This window comes from Sorex araneus, chromosome 6 (genome assembly GCF_027595985.1).
Source record: "Sorex araneus isolate mSorAra2 chromosome 6, mSorAra2.pri, whole genome shotgun sequence".
NCBI lineage: Eukaryota > Metazoa > Chordata > Mammalia > Eulipotyphla > Soricidae > Sorex > Sorex araneus.
Window position 1 is genome coordinate 98,860,667 of NC_073307.1, and position 27,553 is coordinate 98,888,219.

Genomic DNA, 27,553 nt, shown 5'->3' on the forward strand with positions numbered 1-27,553 from the left:
CTGTCCCAGACGCTTCCGTCTTACTCAGCCCTGCGTCCTGCCGTCCCACGGGGCGTTTGTTCTTCGGTGACTGACCTGTGTCACGGTGGCAGCCCCCTTCCCTGACAAGCCTGCACCTCTGTCCCAGTGCATCATGTCCCGCCTGCCTGTCGGTCCTTTGGAGCTCGCCAGGTTGCCGTGACCAGAGCGCTGTGGGCCCTGCTGCAGACGGACGGGCAGCGGCCCTGTGTGCGGGTCCCGCCTGCTTCCCCCTCTGTCTCCTGCTCTGCTCCCAGCACGGGTGTGGCTGCCTTGGTGGCCTCTGTAATCAGTTAGAGGGTGTGGTTATGCCGTGGGCTTGTCCCCCGAGAAGGGTTGGGAAACTTGCCCGTGCAGCGGCTGCAGGGCACACCTAGCGTGCACCTCACCGGGTGTGACCCCTGGCACCGGCCTCAGGAGCATCGTGGGATGCAGAGGGACCGAGGTGCCCTCGGTGCTGCAGAGTCTCGGCATGACCCGCCGGCCTCTGAGCCCCGCTCGGCACTCCCCCACCCGCTCTGCGCCCGCAGAGACACGCCCGGGCCAGACCGTGGAGAAGAGCGGTGCTCTTCCCCGAACGGCCGCCCACCGGCATGCTCCTCTGGCGGGAGTGTCCACCAGGCATGGGCTTGAGTGGACAAATGGACGAGGAGGGGCCGGCAGCTAGGCCCCCGGCTGCAGCGGGAGAGGGGTGTTACTGGAACTGGCCTTTGTAGTTCGCATTTCATGTGGTATCACGGCCTCCGCCAGGGTTTCCCACTGCAGCAAATGTTGTTTTCAAGAAAGGGCGACCAGAAAGGTTCTGGCTCGGCCCAGATTGCACACGGGCACACATGGAAGCAATTGCACCCTCCCAGCGCAGTTTTTGATCTCTTTGACCGCTTAGGATGAAAGGAAACGGGGCCCCAGTGGAGGGGGACGCGCCGCTGCGCGGGGCAGGCGCAGACAGCTCACACTCCGACCCGCTGCGGCTTGGCTCGAGGCCGCGCTGCTTGCATCTGCTTCGTTTCAGCGAGTCGCCTTGCGGGGCGCGCCCGGCTCCTCAGACACGTGCCTGCCCTTGACGCTCCCGGGCCTTCCTGTGAACGCAGGGAGAGGTAGGGTAAGGATCTCGGGTGCGAATACAGGTCAGCTTGGGCACCGTGCTGACCCTGCTGGCCCCACCCCGAGCACCGCGCTGACCCTGCTGGCCCCGCCTCGAGCACCGAGGCTGTGGCCTCCGTCCCCAGTCTTTGCAGGCAGCAGGAGTTTGTGCTCGCCACCGAGCGCAGTGAATCTTGCCTGCCAGCTCTTCTCCGGCCTTTGCCCGGTCCCACAGGGGCACCCGCAGGGCCTGAGGACGGCTTCCTCAGTAATAGTCCATGCTGGCTGCAGAGCGGCTGCCCAGAGGCCTGAACGCAGGGTTCCTCTTTCCCTGGCTCTCCGTCGGGCCCCAGTGACAGGGACTCAGGCAGGTGGCAGCCCCGCGTGCTTACTCGCTTAGGTGGCATGGCAGGGTCGGGCACAGTCGCAAGGGCTCAGCTCCAGCTTCAAGTCCCTGAGCGTGTTAGCCGCCAGTGAGAGGGTCAGCCTGGTTCCTGGTCGCTGGCTGCAGCTCCTTAGAGCACTGGCTGCTTCCCTCACACCCGGGATCGAGCCTGGGTCAGCCCCGTGCAAGGCCAGCACCCTCCCCGCTGGACTGTCGCACCGTGAGAAGGCTGATTCTTTCCTTCACGTGCGTGAGCCAGCCCCTCGTGGCCTCCGGCGTCCCTCTCAGGCTCTCGGTTCCTCAGCCTTGTCGGAAGGGCCTTGCTCTGAAGGAGGCCGGGGCTTGCGGGAAAGCTGTGGCTGGTTTGCTCTGCCCAGACCCCCCTGACTTCTGTCAGCCAGAAGACTGTTCCATTTCTCTCAGCACTTTAGTTTCCTGTGAGGACTCTCACTCCTGGCCTGGCCAGCTGTCTGGTGTCTGATGCGGCGGACGGTCAGCCCGCCTTCCCCACACAGCCGCTCATTCCCTCTGCCGAGAGGCGGGGGGAAGGAGGGAGGGAGAGAAGAGAGAGAACAGTGGTTGCTTGGAAGGCCGTGTCAGGGGGTGCCGGTGACCTTGCCAGGCTAGTGTGACGGCGTTTCTGAAAAGGCGCAGGGTCATGGAGACCATCGAACGCGCATTTGGTAACCACGGTTCCTGCAGCCCAGACGCGTCAGATAGGGGCCAGAGAAGTGCAGTGGTCAGCACGTGCATGCAGACGGCCTGAATTCCATCCCGGCGTCACATAGTGATCCCCCGAGTCCACCAGGCGTGATCCCTGAGCACTGCTGGGTGTGGCCGACCCCTTGCCCCAGCCTCTGCATCGGAGAGCGAGAGAAGTGACGAGGATGGACTTGATTTTCTAAGTGTTTCCTCGCGAGGCTCCAGAGACACAGGGATTGTAAGGCCTGTCAGTGTCCTTCGTGGGTCATCCCCGCTCTCCGCGCTCATGTCGGGGTCGCCCGTGTCTTACAGGGTCACACTCCTGGATGTCATCATCGCGAAGATCACCGGCGACGAGCCCCCACTCAGGGAAGACGTCCCCGTGTTTCTGAGCCACGCTGAGTTGATGGCGAGCACTTTCGTGGAGCAGTGCAAGATGGTGCTGCAGCTGACCTCTGAGCAGCTCGCCGACGATGAGGTGAGAGGGCAGGGGTCTGGGGTCGCCAGACTGGCAGCCCGCAGGGTGAGGGGCTAGACGGCTGGCCCAGATCATCGGCATCTCTGCCTGACCCGTCCTCTCAGAGACCATCTCCATTTCCGTCTGTCCTTCTGTCCCAGGCGCTCTTGCTTGTCCGCGTTGTCATCCAAGTAGAATTAACAAAAGGAGTGCTTTTATTTTGAAGGGTGTTATTTTTATAACGCAAAGTGATAGCACCTACCACATTATATAAAATAATTTGTACATTTGTGGGTGGGGAGATTTAGGCCAAAGCCAGCAGAACTTACTCCTGGTTGTGTACTCAGGGCTTACTCCTGGTGGGGCTTAGAACACCATTTGGGGTGCCAGGATCGAACCCTCGTTGGCTGCATGCAAGGGAAGCACCCTACCTGCTGTCCTATCTCTCCAGCCCCCAAATACTGTGCACTTTTAAAAGGAGGTTCAAAATGTGCTTCAGAGTTGCGTCTAAGACCTCTGTATGATCTACTAAACTTAATGCTATGACATGAGGTCGTGCTCTTTGCTAATGAAATATTGACGTTTGTATCTAAACATACGCGTAGTGCAGGTTCTTGCTATCTGCAGCCGAAGATTCCACCTCAACCACGGCATTTCTATAGGATTCTGTGGACAGGGAGTTAGTTTATTTCATGAGACATTTGTGTCCTTAAAATAGAACTTGCTGCTGGAGCACTTTGAAGAGAAAGTATTTGCATAGATGTTACGTACTAGCTAGTGGCTCTGAATATCTCTCCTACTGCCGAGGGAGAGTGCGTGGCTCTGGGCCCCGAGAGGACGCGGGATGAGTCCGATCGTGCCTCCCAGCGGCCGATGTCTGCGGCTGGCCTGGCGCGTGCCCTGACGCCCGCTGTCGTGGCTGCTTTCTCTGCTCTGGGGCCGAGCCCCGCAGTACGGGTTGCCATGCGGCCTTGCTGACAGCTGGTTGTGAGGCCGCTCAGGTAGCTGAAGCCTCACGTACTGTTTCCTTCTCGTGCAGGAGGTGCTGGCCACCATCAGGCTCCTGGACGTCCTGTGTGAGATGAGCACGAACACGGAGCTGCTCAGCTATCTGCAGGTCTTCCCTGGCTTGCTGGAGAAGACGATCGGTGAGGAGACCCTCGCGCCTCCGTTAGCTCGGGAGCCCTGGCTGACTGGGACGCCCGGCCATGCCCGAAGATCGTCCTTCCTGGCTGACCGGGACGCCGGGCCACGCCCAGTCTGACCCGCATGCCATCGTTTCTGACTGACGTAGACCCCAGCCACGCCCAGTCTCCCGTGTGCTGAGATTCCACCGGGTGTTTTTACGGTGGTTTTCTTTTTTTTCTTTTTCTTTTTTTTTTTTTTTGCTTTTTGGGTCACACCTGGCGATGCACAAGGGTTACTCCTGGCTCTGCACTCAGGAATTACCCCGGCGGTGCTCAGAGGACCATATGGGATGCTGGGATTTGAACCCGGGTCGGCCTCTTGCAAGGCAAACGCCCTCCCCGCTGTGCTATCGCTCCAGCCCCTACGGTGGTTTTTCTTAAGCGGGATCTCGGTGTTTGCCTGTGACGCGGCTGTCTCCCTCCAGACCCCCGCCTGTAGATGAGGCCTGTGCCCGTCACTCGGGCCACACAGTGGCCGCTTTGCCAGGAGTGACTGTGGCGGTGATGGTGCAGGCCGGAAGTGATGATAATGGTGATTTTTATATTGCTGTGGTTTTACCGAAAGGGCTTTTGGGTCGGGGATCCTCCCCCGTCGGGGGACCCAGGGACCACTTCCAGCACGTCTCAGCCAGCTGAGCCGGCGGGTCAGTGCTGCCGTCTGAGGATGCTGCGGTGTTTGGGCCCTGACGGTGCCTGGGACCACTAGGGCCACGGCCAGGGAGGGGGCTAGAGTCGGCTGTGTGCCAGGCGGGCACTCGGGCACCTGCCTCCCCGGCCCCAGTTTTACCAGATTTCCTGGTAGATTCCCTCCGTTACACTCATGGGACAGGAGGAACAGGGCCTGACACATACTAAGTTTGCAGTCGGCTGTTAGAAGAAAACTATTTTAAACACGAGATACTGTGTGAAATATTCCCGCCTTCACTAGCAAACTGTCTGCAAGATAATTCAGAGTTGGTTCTTGTGGTTAGCCGCACCTCGCCGCTTCTGTCTCGAGCAGATTACGCCCTTCAGGAGACACATGCTCAGGGAGACAGTCCGCATCCGACGGGGCTGTGCTGGTCCTAAGCCGGGGGAATGTTTGGAATCTCCTATCAGAGTTTTAATTGGAATGCAGTGAATTTTTTTTTTTCAAGTGAAAAATTAAAGTCATGAACTGGGAAGTTGAATTCTTACGACAAAAGCATTTGGGCTGGGCCAGACCCTTCTCGACCCAGTGCTGCCAGGAGCAGGAGCCTGCAAGCCTTTCGCCGTTGGCGCGCTGGGAGAGGCCCCTCAGTAGGATTCCAGAAATGAGGCGCAGCTTCCGGAGAGGCTGCACCAGCCTGCAGCTGCCAGCCCTGCACGCCAGGGCCCCGGCCTTGGCGGTGGGAAGAGCCGAAGTGGACAGCGTTAGTGCTGATAAAGACAGTCGCTGGAGTGTCTGAGCAGACTTCCTTCTGCCTCCTGGGTATCAGGCTCAAACCAGCACGCTCCTTGGTTTCTGTCCGGGTCCCCTTCTGGGTAGCCACGTGCCCCCTGTACTTTAGGCTTACTCTCCGGGCCTGGAGCTCCTTCATAGAGAAACTGGAAGTTAAAACAAAAAAAGACCTTGAAAGCTAAATACCTTCCCCCTCCCCCCTTCTTTTAAAAATTAAATTAATTGGGGAGGTGGTATTTTGGTTTGGGGGTCACACTCAGTTGTGCTCTGGGCTGACTCCTGGCTCTGTGCTCAGGGATCGCTCCTGATTCTAATGGGGAACCGTCCGGGTGCTGGGGAGGGATGTATGCAAGGTTAGCACCGTCCCCACTGCACTAGCACTTCAGCCCCCAGCTCAGTGTTTCGGCTGTAATTTGGGCTAGGTGGTCGCATTAGTTCCGTTCTGCAGGGTATTGATGTACGGTCACTGCACCCACTGCTCCCAGGAACCCGCAGCCCTCCACCCCGTCCACGTCCATCTCCTCATTCCCTCCCGCCCCGGAAAATCTTGACCTAAGAAAGATGGTGGAGGCTAGGGATTGGCGCAGAGGACTGGAGCGCATGCTTGGCGTGTGGGACCCTAGATTTGATCCCTGGCACCTCCTGGTTTCCAGACCGCCGTGCTGAGTGTGGGTGAGTGACACCCCTGAGTACTGGGTGAGGCTCCAAATCGAAGATGGCCGGAGGGATAGCATAGCAAGTCGGACGTTTTGCCTGTAGCTGCGGTGGCCGTGTTCCTGGTTTGAATCCCTAGAAGCACAGACGGTCCCCTGGGCACTGCCAGGGGTCACTCCTGTCTCTGAGCCGCTGAACAGTGCTGGGTGTGGCCTCCTGCCCCCTGCAAAGGAAAGGAAAAGGAGGAGGATGGTAGAAGGCTTTGGCCCGACTTGTTTGTGGACAATAGGAAGTTTACAGTTGGGTCATCATTGCAGCTTGTCTCCCCAACACTAGAATCCTGAGGGAATTTAAAACAAAAATATCACATGGCAGGGGCTGGTGAGGCAGTGGACAGAACCACGGGGGCCTCCCCGAGCCCTGAGCCTGAGCAGCTGGGCCCCATCCTCTCATCCCGGGCCGGCCTTCGATTGAAACTGTGTTGGCGCCTAGTATTATTTTTGAACTTCGGTCCATTGAACTAGATGGTGTGTGTTTGTGGAAAACTAGTACTGCTTGCAGTCACAGCCCGTGGGAAGCGTGACTCCTTGTTTTTCTTGCAGATCTTTTACGACTGGTCCACGTGGCTGGTGCTGACGGCACGAACATCTTCAGCACCTCCAGCAGCGTCCGGGCCGACGGGGACGTGTCCAGCGTGGTGGAGGGCTTCCGGTCCCACCTCATCCGCCTGATTGGAAATCTGTGTTACAAGGACAAAGCGAACCAAGACAAGGTCAGGCAGAAACAGCCACTGTCAGGGCTTCGAGCCATGCGCGTTGTGGGGGGCGGCGTGGGGGGCTCGCTCCTTCCTAGGTGCGGTTTTGTGCCCATGAATGCACTCGCCTGGGGTGGGGAGCAGCTGAGGAACCAGGGGTTAGTGGCTCCGAACGTCCTTCAGCTCACAGCAGACATGCCAGAAATGGTGGCCACTGTCTTAGGGATGAACAAGCCCTCCCTCAGCGCCTGCTGTGACACTCACGGACTGCAGTTGGGAGCCTGCTCCCTCTCGGCCACGGACTGCAGTTAGGAGCCGTTTTCCTTTGGCCTCTAGAAACCTTGTTTTGCCGAGTTGTTCAGCAGTAGTCCTGCTTACACAAGAGCAGTAGGAAGTCAGTCAGCTCTGGACAAGAGACGGCTGCGTTAAGGTGCTCAGAGCTGACCATCAGGGGACAGCACAGTGACAGCAGTTAAAACCCTGACAAAAAAGTCTTTTTAAACAATAAAAATCGTAGGACAGTTCAGAGCATCCACAGCCACTTGAGAGAGAAGCAGGTGAGAGTGTGTGTGTGTGTGTATACAGCATCCACAGCCATTTGAGAGAGAAGCAGATGAGTGTGCGTGCGTGCGTGCGTGTGTGTGTGTGGAGCATCCACAGCCATTTGAGTGAGAAGCAGGTGAGTGTGTGTGTGTGTGTAGAGCATCCACAGCCATTTGAAAGAGCAGGTATGTGTGTGTATGTGTTGCAGGGGAGGGTCCAGAAAGGAGAACGCAAGCCCCCACTTTGTTCAGTCCCTGTGTGTTGCGTATGAGGGAGCACCAGAGGTCCTGAAACTTAGCTGGCCTGCTGCCCCTGTCAGGAAAACAGTCGCCTGTGGCGCCCTTGGCAATCCCATTTTACGTGAACAAAGTCCATGTCCCTGCCCCCCTCGCCCCACAGTTGCACTCAGGTTACTACTCACCCCCACACACACACACCTTGTCCCAGTGGCCCCTGGGTTGGGGAGCACTATCGCCCATGTTAGGGAGCACTATGAGCTAAGCTGAAAGTGCTGCAACCGTCTGAGACTTAGACCGCGGGCTGGAGTTCACGGCTCTGTGCAGCCCGCAGGGTCACCACTCCTGTGGTGGTGGCGGCGTGTCCTCAAGAAACGTGACCGAGTCCCGGGTTTCCACAGCCCAGCAGTTGATCAAGTCCAGGATGTGGTTCAGGCTTCGTTGACATAAGGAAACCATGACCCGTTTTCAGCCAAGGCATTGTGGACGTGCAGTGACACAGGCCCTGGGTGTGGCAGGTGGACATTGTTCACCCAGTCACAACTCTGAGGAGGAGAGGGAGACAGGCGTCCAGGTAGTGAGGAGAGCCCGTCCCAGCGAACATCGGGGACCATCCAAATAAACGAGGCAGCATTCCGGAACTGAGAAATGTCAGAGCCACGGGGAGAGTGCAGAGATCTTCCGGAACGGACTCAGTTTCCCAGTAGAAGGCTGAGGAGACCCTGGTGCGTGTGCAGGCGAGTCTGTGGAGTCACTCCCTGAGGAGCCGAGGGGAGGGGACAGGGAGGCACACTCGGGTGTCGTTTCCACAGCCTCGTGCAGCCGCCAGTGGAAGACTACTGATGCCCCTTGGAAAATTACCGGGCTGGTTGTCCAGAAGAGGTTTGTTGATCGAGAATAAAACACTTGGCCTTTCTGCTGACCACTCTGCCATTCTTCAGGAACACAAAAGAGGTGGTTTTCCTGGTGTTTAGCTGTTCTCTTGTTTCGGATTTGGGTTGGCCTCCCGGAGGAACGGGGCGTAGTCACCCTTGAAAGTCTCGTGGAATCCTCGCCGGGGTGGGCTCGCTCCCCGGCAAACATGTGTGAGCCCACCGCAGCTGTTCTGGGCATACGCTCTCAGGCCCGAGGGAAGCTGTTCTCTGAGGCTGAGAGCGCCTCGGTGTCTTCCTGGGCCGGGCGGTGCTGCTGGCTCTTTCCTGCCGCCCGGAAGCCTGACTCCACTTTACCCTGGGCGTGCTGGCGGCGGCGTCCGTCTTGTAAGCCCAAGTCTGCGTCAGGACGGCGGCCGCAGGTGCTCCCGCGCTGGGGGGCTGGCCTCACTCTCGCCTTCCGTCTCGGCCATGCGTCCCGTGAGGGACACGTGCTCGGCTTCAACCTCTGCACCGGCCCTACAGTGCTCACGGCCTGGAGTCTCAAGTGGCTCCCTCCCCGCCTCCTGCCTTTGCTCCCCCGACCAGACCTTGGCGCGTGTGCACTGGGGGGCCATCGAGTGAACATCAAGGCTGCGGGCCGAGCCCTGGGCGCTGTCCCCTTCACCCAGTGGCTGTAGCTCGGGGGCCGGGGGGTGAGCGGCAGCCAGATGCCCCTTCCTGTGAAGGGCTCCTGCCCCTTGTGAGCCTGAGCGTCCCAAAGGCCCCAGGGACTCGGCTGTCCCTGACATGCTGACGTGCTCAGGAAGGCCTGTGGCACACTGGACCCTCTGTGCTCGTCCAGTCCCTCCTTGCGGTCCGCATGAGACCCGCCCCCTGTGTGGCCCTTTCCCCTTCAGCGCGGCCCGGTTGGAGGCCCTTGGCCCTTCCTTTGAAGAGACTGACCACTGAAGACCTGAGGCCGGGCTGGCCAGCGGGGACTGCACATGGCTGGTATTTATTGAGCGGCAGCGTTGGGGCCTGCGTGTCCTGGCCAAGACGGGTCCGAGCCCAAGTCAGTGGGAGGCGTGGCCGCCTCGGCTTGCCCGGCCCCGGGAGGGCTCTGTCCTGTGTGTACTCAGTCGGCGAGTGCTTCGCCCGGTCTTCCCAGGCGTCTTCGGCTCACGTGAGCCGTCAGGGTGTTTCTGGGATCCTGAGGAGGTGGTGGGCTTCCCTCTCCCGAGTCCCGTGTCGAGGTGACCCGAGACACTTGTGACTTCTTTCTGAGCCTTGTTTTTGTGCTCGACTTACACAGCACTTCCTTGCTCCGTCTGTAGCGATTAGTTTACTCTTAAGCCTCTGTGGGCCTGAACTAGAGATTGTTTTGGTTTCTGGGGCCCGAAGCACGCGGGTGTTAATGCTACGAGCACCGGGACAGCGTTCCTGGGCCGCGGCTTTGCTAGGACGCGGGATGGACGCTTCGCTGGTTTCTTCCCTGTGCTTCTGTTCCTCGTCGTCATGAATGCTGTGAGGGAATACCTGACTAGCGGGAACACCAAGCTTCTCTCCCCGCTGCAGCCCCGTGCGCTCTCTCAGGTGGACAGGCAGGTGTTTTCCTTGAGGTGCCTTTATTCCCCCCGCAGACGGGGGTTGGATGGCCCAGACGGGCTTTCCCCTCTTCTGGCCCGGAGTCCTTCGTGTCCGAGACGGGCGCTGCTGAAGCCCACTTCCTCCTCCAGCGCTAGAGAAGCGTCTCCTTGCAGCTCGACCGCGCTCAGCAGCGCTTTCAGGACAGGCTAAGGAGCACGTGAAAAGGAAGCTCAGGGCTCACTTCAGCAGCTGATTGGCTGACCAGCACGGCCCTGTGCAAGGTGACACGCAGATCCGTGAAGCACTCCACATTTTCTAAAAGAAAGACAAGGCTTCGGATGAGCTTGAAGGGTACACGTGTGTACAGGTAGGAAGCGTCCTTTGGCTCTCCCACCGGGGTCACAGACTACACGGTAGATATACACACAGGAAGCCCTCTGCAATGAGGTTATTAAAATCTTGGCCCGTTGTTATATTCCAAGCGTCTCAGTTGTACCTGCCCCATGGGAGGCTTGCAGAAAATTTTTCTGAAATAAGACTTTATTTTTCAACTATCTGGACAGCATTCTCGACATACAGAACAAACACCCTTTTAGGCTCTTCAAGTATAAAGTAAATAAGACACAATCCTGCCCTTCAAGAATTTCCTGATTATATTGGAAAAGACATTTTTTCCAGATGAAAAGTAGTTCTCCAAACTCAGGATTTTGGAATATTTCTGAAAATCTTTTATGCTTAGCTTCTGTTCATATGTAAATACAACTTACCGTGCTATCTTTTTCATGTGTTGTGTCGTATTTCAGGCTCTAAGAACAGCTGTATAATATTCCCAAGTGATTATTTCAAAAGGGGGGCGGGTATGGGGTTTGTTTTTCCACCCTACTGGGGTCTAATTTAAGGCCTCACATTAGCTTGCATGTGCTCTACCTCTAAGCCCGTCCCTGCCCCGTGATTGTGCTCTCCTGATCCCCATTTTTGCTCTCCCCCACCTGCCCCTCCTGCCAGTAAATTCTTAGAGGATTTCTTCTTTTTCCTTTTGGACCACACCTGACGGGACTCAGGGGTCTATATGGTGATTAAACCCGGGTCAGCTGTGTGCAGAGCCAGCGCCTCCCACTGTACCATTGCTTCAGCCCCTGTGAGTACTTTTTTTCATTAAAATTTAGGCTAAATTTACAGGTTGTTCTTTTTTTTTTTTTTTGCTTTTTGGGTCACACCCGGCAATGCACAGGGGTTACCTCCTGGCTTTGCACTCAGGAGTCACTCCTGGCGTTGCTCAGGGGACCATATGGGATGCCGGGAATCGAACCCGGCTCAGCCGCGTGCAAGGCAAACGCCCTACCCGCTGTGCTATTGCTCCAGCCCCTAAATTTACAGTTGTTGAGCATTCATAGCATGGTTATTTTGTAACTGCCTTTATTTATTTATTTATATTTGCAGGAGGGCTGGGATTTCTGGCTTTCCACATCTGGGCTGGGCTGCGAGAGCAGGCAGGCATTCCGTCCTTGCATTCCGATTCCTTCGCTTGGACGTGTTCTTCACGTTTGTCTGGTAGATCACAAAACGGAAACGTGTTGCCCTCATCTCAGTGGTTCACGTAGGTTGGGCTCTCGCTTAGGACTTGCAGGGTCCGTCGGTGCCAGCTGGCCCGTCAGTCCCCAGGCGATATAGGGAGTGTGAGAGAGGGGGCTGGGGGCTGGGTGTGCTGGCATATGGGGGGCCGGGGCTGGGAACTGGCAGGCGTGTGCCCTTGCGGCCTTCCTGATACGTAGTCTCTCCCGGGGGCTGTCTCGGCCTCGCGAGCTCAGCTGACACCGTTCCCACGCAGGAAGCTCTCTCCCCCCTCCGCTTCCGGCGGCCCACCCGGACTCCGCCCTCTTCAGTTCCTGCCGGTGTGGCAGTCGGGTCTGGGTGGTTCATTCCGGCACCCGTCTCGGTATGTGCATGTGTGTGTCTGCATGTATGCCGCCGCGTGCATACGTGAACCAGCGCTGGCAGGTGAGGTTTGGGTGTTGCTTGCTTCCCTTCAGCAGTGCAGGTCTGGGTGGCACTGCCACCACCCCCTGGCTCCCTCAGTTTCCCCATGTCTGGTTTCTCGTGACGCCCTCTCTGTGTCTTCCGTGTGGTAACGGCTTCGTCGCTTCTCTTCCCCGTCTGCAGTCTTCTCCACAGGAAGCTTCTCGGCTGTTCCCCTGGCCCGCGCAACTGGACAGTCCCGGTGGCTCTGGGTCTTGTGTCCCAGGCCCCTCGGTCTCTACTAGACTCACAGCGTGTGGCCCCGTCAATGAATCTGACGCTCTGGAGGGACTGAAACCCTGGGGTAACACCAAGACCCCGGCTGGCCTGTGGGGTGTCCTCAGGCGTGTCTGTAGGAGGCTTGCAGGAGGCTTCCCGTTCTGGAGAACCTGCTGCTGGGTCAGTGCGGCCTCTTCTGGGGCCACGTCTCTTCCCTTTCTGCCCTCCCCGTTTCGCCATGAATGAGACGCTCTGGTTCATCTCAGAGTCTCCCATTGACAAGGAAATCTGCGCGGGTGTTCACGGGGTTTACAGTAAACCTCCTCCACGTCCCGTGTCCACTCTGCCCTGCCGGCGGCTGCAGATAAAGTGAGAGCACACAGGAGCGCTCATGTCAGAGAAACATTTTTTTTTCCCCTTGTCATTTTGGCCGCAAACGCTTTCGGAGCCGACTGCCTCGTATCTGTCCTTCGCAGGGCAGACTGTCCCAGTGCGGGTGCCCGGAGCGGGCTTCCCTCAGACCCTGCCGGGGTTCTTGCAGCACAAACAGGTGGCACGGCACCCCGCTCCCGGTTCACAGACTGAATGTGTGGGCAAGACCGGGCTCGCTTCGAATTCCACTTCTCTGTAATGTAATCCCAGTTTCAGAAATATGTCAAAATTCATAAATCAAGCTGTCACCATTAGTTTCCTGAAGCTGCGGTAGCTGTTACAGTCAGTGAAATTAAAATTCCTCTCAGCGCACAGTGTGGTTTGGTTTGTTGCAGCTGATTTTTTAAAACACCCCCCACCCCCTCCAGCCCCACTCTCTATATCTCGTCAGCCTGATCAGCTCGTTGTTTTGCAGAAAAAGCCTAACATGGGGCCAGAGGGACAGGACAGGGGGCACGGCTCTCCACGTGGCCCCCCTGCACCCCAGGAGTGATCCCCGAGCACCGCCAGCTGTGCTCCCGCACGTCCCTCAGGAAAGCATCGCGTTATTCAAAAGGAATTTTAAAGGAATTTAAGGTTCGTATATAAAAATGAGTGGGAGCCACTTCCCGCTGTCACGCCCCCGTGGGCCTGTGCGGCCCTGGGGGTGCACACGTGTGAAGGGCCCCTGCCCTGGCGTGGAGATTGCAGACGAGAGCTCGTGCACCCACTCATACACGCCTGCGCACGCAGGCACATACAGCACACATGCACACACGTTCCGTGCCTTGCGTGGCGCCGTCCCAGGCTGCGTTCTCGCCGAGGCTCCCTAGCCCGAGGGCGAAGCTTGCAGACGCGCTGGGGGATGCGGTGGCTCCCGTGCTGCACCGTGAGTGGGGCTGCGTCCAGGCCGTTCCCCCCAGGCAGGGTGCGCCACCGGCCGGGGCCCCCGGGACTGTGGTTTGCGGAGGCTGCACGAAGGCTGCACGGTTCCCCCCGGGTTTGCGCCCGAGTGGTTCTGAATGGGCTCATGTTTAACAGCAAGAAATGATTTCACAGTGGCCGTGACAAAAGAAAGACCTGTGCAAGAGAGAAGTAGTCACAGAAACCAAGGTTAACCTTGTTTCTGGGGAAGTACGGAAACTTGCAAGGCTGTTGTCCTTAAACCCATTTTGCTAGGGGTGTGTGAAGGTCCGTTTCGGCCAAAGGAAAATAAGAGGGAAATTTCCTATAATGTTAAAATATCCTTTCAAGCAAAAGTAAGGTGTTGCTCAGGGGTTTTTGAGTTAGTGGAAGAAAGCATCTGCCTTAGAAGCTGACCCGGGCTGGAGAGAGAGTACAGCTGGGTGCTGGCCTTGCGTGTGGCAGACCCGGGTTCGATTCCGGGCATCCTGTGTGCTCTTCTGAGTCCACCAGGAGTGATTCCTGAGTGCAGAGCCACAGTAACCCCTTGGCACTGCCGGGTGTAGCCCCCAAACAAAACATAAAAATAAAATAGGCCCCTAAGATGTGATAAAAAAAGTTATATGTGATAAGGAAAACCTAACAGCCCAGAGAGAAGACAGAAAACAAGGGACAGGCAGAACCAGTCGGCCCGAGTGAACCAGGTGACTGAGGTGGCTCTTTAGAAGGAACGGATTTCTCTTGTAGCAAGCACCCAGTTAGGCTTGCGATCAAGAGTGAAATGTCAGAGATGGCACCGTGGAAACCTGTCACTGTCATCCCGTTGCTCATCGATTTGCTCAAGTGGGCACCAGTAACGTCTCCATTGTGAGACTTGTGACTATTTTTGGCATATCGAATACGCCACAAGGAGCTTGCCAGGCTCTGCCGTGCGGGCGAGATACTCTTGGTAGCTTGCCGGGCTCTTCGAGAGGGGCGGAGGAATCAAAACTGTGGAAATCTAGAATATTTAATTTTTTTTTTCTTTCAGAATAAGCAAAGATGTTTGTAGATTAGAAACTCTGAGGTTTGATCCTGATAGATTTGAGTCTGGGAGGCCGGGCTCTGTCTCGCTGGGCGGAGTTTGTTTTGGACCCGAGTTTCGATAAACAAGACCTGGTGCCCGTGGGCACGTGTGTTCCTTGGGGCGCAGGGAGGTCCGATGTGCGCTGTGGGGGCAAGGCCTCCCCTCCCCCGAGAAGTGTCTGCGTCTCAGCAGTCGGCCCATGCTGTCCTTGCCGTCGGGGACTCCGAGTGGCGCACACTGTCGGAAGAAGCCTCCAGCCACGTTTTCTCGTGTCTGCGTTCTCCACATGCGTGTGCCCTTGACAGAATCGCCCCGAAGAAGTAGGTGAGATTGGTCCCCGTGCCGCCGCCCACCTGGGGGTGAGTTGCTCTGCTGCTGAGCAAGTTGCTAGAGCGGAGGCGCCTGCTCCAAAGTACCTCCCCCCACCACCACCAATGATGAGAAACCCCTGGGGCTGAGGCGGGGACAGACCAGGAAGCAGTTGTTGGTTCTGCTGTCCGAGAGGCTCAAGGTTGGACTGCTGATCCCAGGGGTTAGGGTGTGGACACCCGGAGAGGGGCTGGGGGCTGCTAAATAATGGCTGGGGGTTTGGGGGGGTGGAGAGGGAGAGGAAGGGGAGAGGGGAGAGGGAGAGAGCGAGAGCGGGGGAGGGAGGCGAATGCAAGTTCGTCTTCTGTAGCGTTGACCGTGGCTCTTTCCCTGGGGGGCCGGGGACTCAGACTCACGATTGGAGTCGGGAGTTTTGACTTGGGGCCCCTGGCGCTCGCTGGGTTGCTGTGAGCCTCTGAGCCTGGCGCGGGGAGTGTCGTTCACCCCGCCGCCACCACCGCCGCCTCCCCAAACTTCATTTCTTCGAGTCCGTGACAAAGAACTCCTGTTTGAAACGTTGGGAGCGGGGCTCCTCCTCTGTAACAGTAATTTAAATAGAACTGTCTGTCACACACCTGAAACAGTTTTGATCTGCAGCATATTTAGTGGTTTCTTTCCTTTTTTTTCTCCTCCCTTTTTTGGCCTGACAGCAGGTGGAAATTAAGGGGATCAAAGGAAGATACATTCCTATAAAACACTTTTAAAATCAGCACTTGGAAACGCTCTTGGACACCTGCCCCCTCTTAAATGCCGATCGCTTATCTCTCCGCGCTGGAGCCTGACGCGCGCCCGGAGCTGGGGGAAGGCTCCGCGCAGGCTGCGGGTTGGAGCTCGGAGCTGGGTCTCTGCTGCGGTGCAGTGCCGACTTCAGCGACAGTCGAGCCCCGACTTGGCACCGAGCTCCAGGATCTGTTCCTCGGGCACGCGCGTGCCATCTGCTGCGCCCCCCGCCCCGGCACGTGCTCGCCAGGGCCGCAGCCATGGGTCTGGCCCGGGCCCACTCAGGAATGCGGCGGGAGAAGCGCGTCACAGGCATGGTCAGTGTGGGCAAGGGGGGTGGGGCCTGAGCAGTGGGCACAGGGCATGGGGGGCTTCGGGGGGCTGCGGGGGCCAGTGGTGGGTTCTGGACCCACGGCTGGAGTTGGGGGCTTAGGGCAGCGGCAGGCGTGGGAGAGCCGTCCTTCGCCCTTGGTCTCCGGGGTGGCCCCGCCCTTCTCAGCAGCGTCCCGTGGCGAGACCTCCCGTGCCACTCTGTGCCCCAACCCGCCGGGCAGCTGCCGCCAGGGGCCACTTCCAGCCGCTGCACCTGCACATACCGCCCGGGGGTGCGGCCGGCCTGGCCTGGCCTGGCCTCCGCTCCCCTCCCCCCCCGGGGTGTCAGAGAGGCCTGCGCCTGACATTGTCCCCTCCGCCCGCGCCCAGCGTCCTGCTGGCACTGGCGGTTTGTCTGTGCTCAGGAGCCCCTGGGCCTTCTTTGGAGCTGAGTGTCAGTCAGCACCCCGACTTCCCCTTCAATGGGGAGAGAGAATTAAGCCTGATTCAGAGTCTTGGGAATTGGCAAACTGCGACCAGCGTGAGCGGCCGTGGCCCCGGCGGGCGTCTGCAGCGGCTCTCCCGGCCACGGGGCTGTGTGTTCCGTGTGCGTGTCAGGCCCGTCCTGCGAATGTGTGGGCACGCGCCAGGCTTGTGGGGTTATCACACTGGCCACGGGTCACACAGCCAGGCAGTGGAGGTCCCCTGGGCGGTCCGGCTCCCTGCCCCTACCCCCCACCCCGAGCTGCACGCCTGCCTCTCGGAGAGGCGTCCCCCGAGGTCGTGGCTCCCAGGACTCCCCCGAGGGTGACCAGAGATTCTGCTTTGGGGGTAGATGTTGCAGATGTTCCAGGATGGTTAGGAATGGAGACGCGTTCGTAGATTCCGGGTCAGGGCTCCTGCTTGTTCATCCTGTCTGCTGCCGAGTAGTGGATATTCTGCCGCGGCTTGACGGGCGTTTGGAGAGGAATCCCTGCTGGAGTAGCGTCTGCCAGCGCGCGCCAGAGGGCAGGGGTGTCCGTCAGGCCTCCCGTAGACAGTGGACTCCTGCGGTCTGAGACGGCGGCGATGGCCAGTCACTCTGGGTGGGAGCCTGTGTGCGGCGCTGCAGCTGGGCCGGCCTCCTCAGGTGCCCCTCATTGTGTCCCGCAGCTTGTGTTACAAATCCTTCCCGAGCTGCGCCCGGCTCGTGTTACTCTCGGACATTTGAATAATTGGTTTAACGTGAGACTAATTTCTGGGAATGATTCATCGCTATTTACTTGGCACGGCTTAGTGGCAATGTTGAATTTACCCACTGGAAAAATCCAACAGGAAACCCTCCGCGTAAGTCATTTCCATAGCAGAGTTGGGGGGGCACCCAGGAGGCTGGGGTTGTGTGTTACCCCCTTAATACCAGGGAGAGGGGGAGAGCGTGAGCCTGAAAATGGGGCGGGGAGCCAAGAGGATGACGTTTCTCAGAGATGAGAACCCGGTTCCGGAACGGTGTTCCGGAGCCCCTGGCCACGCGCCTCTCGCTGCAGTGACCAGCCAGCGTCTGCGCTTTGAGAATGGACAGCCCCAAGCTGGCAGGGCCCCACTGGAGGAGAAGGCACGTCCCCCTGCTGGGGTTGCTACCCCGGGAGCCCCCAACTCCCTCCCACAACCAAACAGGGCAACAGAAAGTCCCGCCTGCTTCCTGCAGGGCCCCAGTGCCTGCGCCCCGCACCCTCCCTCCCAGTCGCCGGGGATGGGGCGTCTCCCACCTGGGGCGGTTTGGATTGGGCTGCCCCCCTCTGTGGTCCCTGGAGAACCTTTCAGAAGGGAAGAGGCAGTAAGGGCGAGAGAAAGCCGTTCTCTGTGGGCAGGACGAGACTCACACCCAGCAGCTCGGGGGGAAAGTGCTCACACGGAATGCAGCCAAGTGCTGTCCGCCCGCCACACGCACGGGCGTCCGGACGGGACAGTGTTCTGAGCGTATGGGCTCAGTCCCTGCCACCAGGAGTGATTCCTGAAGTGCCTGAGCACCACTAGGTATCCCCCCGCCACCGCCCCCCACCTCCAAAAAATGTAGAATAACAACTGACTTCTCGCATGGTCATCAACGTCTCTTCTCTGCTGAGCCTCTCTGATCCTCAGCCTAGTGCAAGGACCCGAGGGTGCCTGACCCGCCCGCTCTCCCGGGCACCCTAGCCGACTCTGCAGCAGGCCCTTTGGCGGGGAAACAGGGATTCTTGTCCAGTTCCAGGAGGCTTCAGGCCACATCCGTTAAATCAGCATTTACTAGACTTCCGAGCACATTCATCGATTTTGTTTAAAGAGGAAAACGCAACATTCCCCCTTTAGTCCGTGTTCAGGCCTGTGTGCGGCAGACTGGGCCCGCCCGACCTCTGGGCCCTCCTGCCGGGCTGTGGAGTGTCTGAATCTCCTGGATCTTCGGGCTTCCTGGCCTCCCGAGGTTCCTGCAGAAGCTCGATAGAAATAACGTGTTTGTGGCCGGAGACCAACCCACGAATCTGGGTGTCACGCGTCGTCCTTTCTGGCTCGGCACCCCCACCGGGAGACCCCGAGGCTTCCTGAGCAGGACCACCCGTTGCTGCAAGTGTGCTTTGGAAGCGTGGCCCGGCCCGCCCACCGCCCTGGGAGTTCTTGGCTGAGGCCGTCCCCTGCTCTGACGGTTCCCCGTGAGATGTGTCTGGGTTGCCCGGTGTTGACGGCAGCACCCGGCAGTGCTGGTGCCAGGGGGAGTGGTGGCGCAGTCGGCGGTGTTCTGTGTTCCAGGCACCGCTTCACGTGGCAACTCGTCCCTGGCAGCCTCAGGTGCCAGCCATCCGTATGGCCGTGCGCCTGCGCCCGAGGGCACACTCCAGGCTTGCCGGCGCCTCTGCCTGCTTCCTCGGGCTCCTGGCTCACAGAAGGGCCCGGGCAGAGCCAGGCGAGGGGGGGCTTCACGCTCCCCTGACTTACCAGGGGGGAGGCTCACTCCGGCATGGCTCCTCCCAAGGCGGCGTGTGTCCTCCCGTGTTTGAAGGAGACCTGGAAAACACCGCGCCAGGGAAGCAGACGTATCGCGACTGTGTGCTGGGCTGTGCCCTGTGTCTGCCCAGTGCCCGAGGTCAGGGAGTGAAGCGCAGTGCCCTGGACTTTGGGGAGCTGGACAGGAGAGCCGGGGAGAACCCCCCCGCCCAACCCCACCGCGCGCTGCGGCCGGAGCCCCCCACACAGGCTGGCCTGGCTGCCCCAGAAGCCTCCCCTCTTCCCTGGGGCCTGGTCGGGGGGGATCGTGAGCTCAGGACCCCCGTCTCGCTCACACCCACATCTCACTTCCCCGCCTGCCTCCACGGCCTATGTCACACTCCCATTGGCGGGCGGCTTTCTCGAGTGGTTTGCCGGATGCTCATGGCCACCGTGCTGCTGGGCCCCAGGTCCTCCCCGGCTGGGCCACAGGCATCGCCTGGGGGACGGTCACCCCTGTCCGGCTGGCCCTGACGGCAGGCAGGGAGCCTGTCCCGCTCTCGGCCACTTGCTGCCGGGTTTCCTGCCCAGCAGGTCCTGGCGGCCACTGTTAGGGCTTGTTCACGCTGCAGGAAGTGTCTCTGCTCACCCCGCAGAGCTGTAATAGCCTCTTTTTTTGGGGGGAGGGAGGGGTCACACCTGGCTCTGCGCTCAGGAATTACCCCTGGCAGTGCTCAGGGGACTATATGGGATGCTGGGAATCAAACCCAGGTTGGCTGCGTGCAAGGCAGACGCCCTCCCCGCTGTGCTGTGGCTCCAGCCCCAGCAGCCTCTGTTAGACGCAGGGTTTCCGCATGGAGCCCGACACCGTCCTCATTCTGGGGCAGGACTTGGGTGGCTCATAAGTGGAGCCCATGTCCTTGGTGCTGAGCCTTCTTGGAACTCCCTTGGGGCTCTTGTTGGGGGGATGGGGGGGTCATGTGGTCAGTGCTCAGGGTTTCCTCCTGGCTCTGCACGCCTGGGTCACTCGTGCCGGGGCTCGGGGGACCGTGCATGGGGCCAGGCCAGTGGTTTCCCTGCCACACTCTCCTCCCGGCCCTCCCAGCCAGCCCGTGGGGTTTCCCCTCGCGAGCATGAGGAAGCAGAAGGTTGGAGCGGTTGGTGGGTGCCCAGCTCCCGGGCGACACGGGCGGTGGGCGCGAGCTTTGCAGGCTGGAGGCCTGGCTGCCTCGATGGCAGTTCACAGAGCAGCGCTGGGTGGGGGTGGAAGGAGGGGAGGGTCGCGGTGAGCGGCCGGGTCGGAGGGATCTCAGGACCGCGCCTTGGGGTGCTGCTGACGGGGGTCTTGGAACCTGCCGAAACGAGGCTCTGCTCTTCCTTCCGACTCCACCATCGTCTCTCTCGCAAAGACCCTCCGGGCACCTGAGCGTCCGCAGATGGTGGTTTTTTTGTTTGTTTGTTTTGTTTTGTTTTTTGCTTTTTGGGTCACACCCAGCGATGCTCAGGGGTTACTCCTGGCTTTTGCACTCAGGAATCACTCCTGGCAGTGCTTGGGGGACCATATGGGATGCCGGGGATCGAACCCGGGTCGGCCGCTTGCAAGGCAAACGCCCTACCCGCTGTGCTACGCAGATGGTGGTTTGGACCCGCAGCGTTGGGCGCTGTCCCTGACGGCGCCGGCTTCTCCCTTCCCACTGCCAGGCGCCCGGGGCAGTGGAGTGGCCGTGAGTGTGGGCGAGGGCACGCGGCAGCCGGTGCCCAGACGCCAGCGCCCGACCCGAGCGTCTCCCCCGATCGGGCTCTCGGTAGAATCTCCTCCAGGCTCCACCCCAGGAATCGTGGAAGGTGGTGGCTGGGCTCCTGGTCTCTGTTAGGGAGAGAGGACTCGGCCTTCCTGGTGGGCTCAGGGAGTCTGGTGTGAGTGCGGTTGAATGGGAACTGTTTGTACCGCAGCGGGTTAAGGCCTGACCTGCCCCGTCACAGCGCCGGTCTGAATCGCGTCGCTCACTGCAGGTGGACTTTCCCGGCGTCCCTCCGAGTCTTCGGGCTTCCCAGGTTTTCTGGCGTTTAAGGAATCTCCTGTTGGAGCGTATATCCCCCGTCACCTCGTGGTCTGAGTAAACTGAGCTGCAAAAGGAATCGCCAATGATTAACTGCACTTACCGCGGGGGTCCGGGCTCTGTCTGGCCATCTCTGAGGCCGGAGCTTCGCGGTGACTTGCCCTGCCGGGAGGAGGGAAAACACTCCTGGTTCATTAGGGACAGAGGGCGAGAGGACACAGAGCACGGGGTCTCTGCCCCACCCCCCTCCGCGTCCACTCTCCTGTCTGCCCCTCCCCGGGCTCTGAGTATTGTTCTGCACTTTATCACGTTAATGAAACACTTTTCTTCCTGACTGGGACCGTCCTTGTGAAGTGCCAACTCCTGGGCTTTGGGGGCCTAGCGGACACCCCTGACTCGATGGGTCAGGACTTCTCTTGTCTCGTCGCCACCCTTCCTGAGGCCGCTGCTGACGCTGCGCGCGCGTTCCCACAGTGCTCACAGGAAGTCTCTGGCTTCTCGGCCCATCCAGATCACTGTCTGCTCCTGCCCCTTCGGGCCTGGGGCCCACGGGTCTTCGTCTTCAGGTGGGGCCTTCTGGGTGCAGCCCTCAGGCAGTGTGTCCGGGCCCCTTTGCCAGCCGCCTCCCTGCAGCTCCTCTGTGGGCCAGCCGGAGCCAGAGGCTTTGCTCCGCTTGGTGCCCAGCCCTGGGGGGTCGGGGAGACGGTGCTGCACCAGCCTTGAAGCCTCCAGGACACCTCTCCACAGCTTTCGTTTTTGTTTCCGTGTTTGGGCCACTTCAGGTCTGTGGGGCTGGGGAGGGGGACAGTAGGGAAGGCACCAGCCTTGTGGCTGACCTTGGTTCCCCCCCACCCCCGTGCACCCCATGTGGTCCCTGAGCACTGCCCAGGAGGGCACAGAGACCAGGGTGTGGCAGATCCGAACCAGGGGTGCTCAGCAAGCTGCATGGTCACGGGAGACGCACGGAGAGTTCTCCCTCCACGCTGTAGCAGCGACCTCGAGCCGACCCCGAGATTCCTCTCTGCTGGTGTCATTGTCCCCTTCCTGCCGGGGCCGAAGTGATAGCACAGCGGGTAGGGTGTTTGCCTTGCACGTGAGCAACCCAGGTTTGATTCCCAGCATCCCATACGGTCCCCCAGCACTACCAGGAGTAATTCCTGAGGGCAGAGCCAGGAGGAACCCCAGGTGAGACCCAAAAAGAAGAAAAAAAATCCAAGAGCCCAGGCCACAGGCAGGCGATGTCCAGGAGGGGCCCCTCCGTCACGGTGGGTCCCGGGCGCCTCTCCCAGGGCGGTGCCGAGAGGCACGTTTCCATGAGCCAGAGCAGTCGGTGTCGCCGCTGTGAGCAGGCCCGAGTGGGCTCAGGGCGGGGGCGGGCGGGATGCTGCACCTGTGCCCGTTTGTCCCTGACAGCGGGGGTGGGGGGGTGTTTCTGTCCTGTGCCTGCCTCCCGGTCGCCCGAGAAGCCGTCGGCCTGCGTCCTTCCGGGCTGCCACCTCACCCTGTCTCCCTTCCTGCCGAAAGCGGCCCCTCAGACCTAACTCGCTTCCCAGCTGGTGGGAATGAAAGGAGAAAGTGAGGGGGAAGGAAGCCAGAATCAGGCTCGCGCACAGAATTGATTTCTCGAACCCGCGTGACTCTAGTTCTGTACCCCCTGAGGAGCCGTCAGGAAAGTGCGGCTGAGCCGACGCTGTGGGCGTGGGCGGGTGCTTCGACCGCCACACACCTGTGCCGAGGGTGCGGATGGGTGGTCACCTTCAGTGCAGGGTCCTCGCCAGGTTTACATAAACGCGTTCAGGGCCCTTGGTGTCAGGCGTGACTGGGACCGGAGGACAGATTTCGTGTTTCTTCCCCAGACTGGACGTGCTCGCCCAGCGCCCTGCGGAGGGCCGGCGTCTCGGGCAGCTGCGGAATCTGCGGCGTGTTTCCCTAAGCCCAGAGAGCTGGTCCCAGGCAAAGCCGTTGTCCTTGCAGGTGGCTGACTCCGGCCTGGTCCCCGGCGCTGCGTGTGGTTCTCGGCGTGGAGCCAGGAGCAGCGTCACTGGGTGTGGTTCAGTGGCTCCCCACTCCCTGCTCCCCCCAAGAAGCGTCTCTCCAGAGAGAGACGGCCCGGGGCTCCTTAGCTCACTGGCCAGGCAGGTGGGCCGGAAGAGGTGCCTGGCGCTCCGGGTGGACGTCAGCAGCCTGTGGGGGCTCGGCCAGGGCACGCCTGCAGGGCCTAGCCACGGCAGCGCTGACCAGGACAGTCTCTGCCTGTCAGCTTTGGCAGTCCGAGCGCCGGGCAGCAGACGCCGATCCATCGGGATGAAGATGGGGGCGGGGCAGGGAAGGGCTCAGCCTTTCCCCGCAACCTTTCGAGTCTGACCGTACGCCAGGGCACACCCGAGGGCTCCTGGGGGGAGGTTTGCAGCTAGTAAGGGCAGGCGGCGAAGCACCCGAGGGAAACAACCTCCTTAGTCTTGTGACCCTTGGTGCTAGTCCTAGATCATCCTCGGTAGCTGCGAGGCCGGGTCTGGGGCAGCAGCTGGGAGCTGGAATAGGGAATCTGCCACACGAGTGCACACTCGCTCGCACCCATACACATACACACACACACACACACACACACACACACACACACACATACACACACACGGAAAATCAGGCTGCAGTGAGGTGGCTGCCCTGGTGACCTGTGTGGTTTGGAGCTGGATGCACCATTTCTCCTAAGGTGCCTGTTGGTGAAACGGACACCAGTGGCCGTGCTGTCGTCCAGGCCCTTGTATGGGCCAGATTGGGTCTTTATTTGCCGTAACACGGACACCAGCAGATAAGCACTGGGCATATGCCACCCTGCCCGGAAGGTCAGATTAGCGTCCCTTTGGTGGCGGATCTGACATCCGGCCATGGACTCGTCCAGCCCAGCCTACTCATCACCTGTCACAAGGCCCTTGGCCTTTTTTTTTTTCTTTTTTTAAAATTTTTATTGAATCACCGTGAGCTACAGTTACAAAGCTTACGTGTATGAGTTTCAGCCATACAGTGATCGAACGCCCATCCCTCCACCAGTGCACATTCTCCACCACCAATGTCCCCAGTATCCCTCCCCCTGCCTCTGTGGCAGACAGTTTACCTCTTTCTCTCTATTCATGAAGGCCCTGGATCTTTCTGAGCTTGTTTTCATGCTCTCGAAGTCGAAATGGTGACCTGCTCTCTTCGTAGCCCGACAGTTGCACAGAGGGAATGTTTCTTTTGCGGAAGGAGAAAGCACCCACAGAATACGACTGCAGCGATTGTTCCAAAGTTTTCCGTCTGTAGCGCCATGTTTAACGCTGAAGTCCCCCTTGGCTCGTGTGTGAGGAATAGCTGGTCTCTCCATAGCCTGGCGCACGGAACACTGGCCTTTGGGAAGAGGTTCCAGGAGTCACGGTGCACGGCCCCATGCGAGTACCCAGTGGGTCTGCTGACCCCCACAGTGTTGGCCCCTACAGAGAAACGGCTTGGACCCTGGGGTCATCTTCCTGTCTGGGGAAAAGCAAAAATGGTTTCCAGCAAATCCGCCGCTTCCCGGTGGCACCGTGCTGGGCCACGTGACCATGAGGCTCTACTTGCCTTCTGGTGTGAGCGAGAGTGGGCGTCTCCGCCCCGGGGGGCTCCTGGTCTCTCTCTGTTAAGGGCCCTTCGTTCTTGAGGCCCCCGCAGCTGGGAGCAGCCAGCGAGGAAGCTGCATCTGAGTGACCTGCTGGGCACGTATGGGCGGCCGGTCGGCCTTCATCCTCAGCGCCTTTAAAAATGTTTCCTTTCAGAAAATCCTGTGTCCTGTAGCCATTCTCGGTTTTATTACCATTTGTAAAACCCTGCCCTCGGGACTTAACCTGATGGGGAGGAGAAGCTTGGACTCTGAGCCGGCCGCTGAGCTCCTCGGGGTTCTCAAGCATTTGCTCCCGGTCTCGACTCAGGTGAAAATAATCGAAACCTCGGTGCTTCTAACGCAGGCCCCAACAGTGCGGGCGTTTTGTCTTGTCCGGTCACTCCGCACGCTCAAGGAGAGACATTTTTATCAACACATCTGGTGATGTTGGTTAAGGAAGGATAGGCAGCCCCAGACGCCGACCGAGGGCACTTCAGTTCCGAAGGCCGGCCTGTGTGCTCTGGTCCTGTTCATCTGGGAGCCCGTGATTCTAAGACAAATGTCATGAGACCGTGCCTTCCCGGCTCTTTATTTTCAGCTGTCATGTTGGACATAGTTTCCTGGTGAACATATCGACTTGGAATTTCCTTGCCGAGTTATTCGTGTCTATCAGATGTGTGTGTAAAATAGTGGGCTGCAGCGAGTTTGAGTGATTAAACCGCCAGTGACCTCTGATAAACTGACGTGCTGCTCCCATAGTTTAGAGGTCGCGGGCTCGAGCCCTGACCCGGCCGCTCCTGACTGGGGGCCGAGCCCCCGGAGCCCCGCATGCTCGGTTGCGTCCCGAATTCCCTCCAATTGTCAGGGTGATCCGGTCCGCATAAAGTGCCGTTCAGTCTTTGTTGTGGCGTTGTTGCCATAGCCAGAGCTGGGAGGGTGTTTAAACCTCTGTGAACTCCGAATTCCTTTATGATGATGGAATATTTCGTGTCTTTGACACTCTCCGCATGGAGTGCGTTTTCAAATATTTTACCAGGTATGTGTTTTTTGCAGGTTCATGTAATATATAAAATGCATTTCTGTTCCAAGAAAAATATGAGCGGTAAACAGTTGGGAGAGCGCGTGCATATTTCCCTTTATTATCCCGTCTGATGATTAATGCATTCAGCTATGTTCGACCAGGTTAGTGTTTAGTTTCGGTGGGGCTGTTTTCCTTGTGAGAGCAGAGGCGGCCAATCCTGTGCCGGGCCTGTCTTCCAGATGGAGTCTCTGCATTGTTTCCAGATCACGGTGCTTAAAGGAAGGTCAGATTTTCTTGTGAAAACAGATTTTGGATTAACTGTCTCTGCCCTGGCACACGCCCACCGCTCTTGCCTGCACTCTGGCCCACGGCGGCCGCGCGCAGGTGTCCCCTTTCAGCCCTCGCGGAGGCCGGGAGGGGGCGGCTGCTGCCCTGTGACCTTGGGGCGCGCCCGCTCTACACGCCTGTGCCCGGGTGAAGTGCAGGGGCCGGCGCTCGAGCCTGTGACCTGTTTCTGTCCCGTGTCCCTCCTGCCATCTCGCCCGCGCTGTGCCGGCGTGGTTGGTGGTGACGGGCCCGGAGTGTGGCCTGCGGGAGCCTCTGCTTCACGTGCCGGCCCGTGGGAGCAGAGTCTGCGGCTGGTGGTGGCAGCGGGAAGCCCAGCAGCCAGGCGGTGACCGTGTGCCGGTCGTGGCAGTGGCTTCTCCTGTTTTCCCAGCGTCATCCCTTCAGTCGGTGACTGTCACGTGCCAGCCATGTGGTGCCCGCTGTCCCGGGCTCAGGGTTTCAGAACGGCTACGCCCGTGCTCCTCGCGTTGCTCACGGTCTCGTCTTTGAGGACAGTCTCGGTCCCTCCCTCACAGGCAGCTACCGGGCGTCCATGTGGGTAAAGGCCCATCTGGACGGACACTCCTTGGCTCCAGAGGCCACCACGTCCTCAGCAGAGCAGGGCCAGGGGCCCAGGTGGGAGCCCTTCAGATATCTGGCGCGGTGGCGCTGAGGGCTGCTTCCTGCCCCAGTCGAGGGCTGGGAGCGGGAGCGTCGGCATCTGCACGTCCCGTCCCCTGAGATTTATTGATGGAGTGTGGAGTTAGCTCTGGAATCTTATCCTCATTCCATGTTTTAAACGTTCTTGTTAAGCGTCCGGTTCCCCTGGACTCGGAATCCTTTGGGGGAGTCGGGCAGAATCTCGCTCAGGAATGCGAGGATTAGCCAGGGTTAATCGTCCTGAAGTGACGATTATGCTCTAAGGCGATTAGCGTTTGAAATTATGAAACCGACACCAGAAAACCTGGGTTGTCGCGCCCGGCACGCTGGCACCCGAGTCGCTTGCACTTGGGTCCTCAGCCCCAGTGGCACGGGGGCGTCACACGGCCAGGGAAGGCCCTCGATGGCGGGTGGCTGTGGAACTAGCTCGTCTGTAGATACGGAGGTTGAAGCGGGGCCCTCACGTCCCCCTCAGCCCTCGGCAGGTCTGTGTACTCTGCCCGGGGGATTCCCCGAAGGACGGGACGAGCTTTGAGCTCAACGGCCGGTCTCCATCCCTCAAAGTGAGCTCCCGGTCTGAGGACAGAAGGCAGGGCGGGGGGGTGGGGGGCCTGGTTGGTGGCCCTCGTGCGGCACCGAGTCCCTGGGACATGCCGGGCAGGTGCCCCAGTGCGACCCGTGCACCCACCTGCCATCGCAGCAGACTCTGAGCTCCGAGAGGGCTTCAGAGACAAAGCAAGCCTGCGTGCGGGTCCAGGAGGGGGGCGGGGGACCCTCTCCAGAAGCTTCTGTGACCTCACTAACACGTTCCCTCTTGTTGGCGGAGGCCTGAAGCCTCACTGTTCAGGCGACACCTCGTATCGCCGGGGAAAGTGTCACCAGAGGGTCGGTCTTGCTGCATGTCAGCCGCCCGGTCACACTTCAGTAGCTGGGATGGGAGGTCTCGCCCACGGGGCCCAGCGCAGGGGGCCCCAAAGACTCACCTGACAGAACAGATCTGTGCCCCACCCCCCAACCCCAGCAGGGGCAGAGAGCGGGGCGACAG

The 27,553-nt window shown here is 59.6% G+C and overlaps 1 protein-coding gene across 2 annotated transcripts in view; it reads left to right on the plus strand.

The window, feature by feature from the left end:
* The window catches only part of ATXN10 (ataxin 10), an 82,313-nt gene that overhangs the window by 37,966 nt on the left and 16,794 nt on the right, over nucleotides 1-27,553 (plus strand). For both annotated transcript variants that reach the window (XM_055143947.1, XM_055143948.1), the window contains exons 7-9: nucleotides 2,501-2,666; nucleotides 3,685-3,793; nucleotides 6,509-6,678. In XM_055143947.1, the coding sequence (XP_054999922.1) occupies nucleotides 2,501-2,666; nucleotides 3,685-3,793; nucleotides 6,509-6,678 (445 nt within the window). The remainder of the gene's footprint in view (nucleotides 1-2,500; nucleotides 2,667-3,684; nucleotides 3,794-6,508; nucleotides 6,679-27,553) is intronic.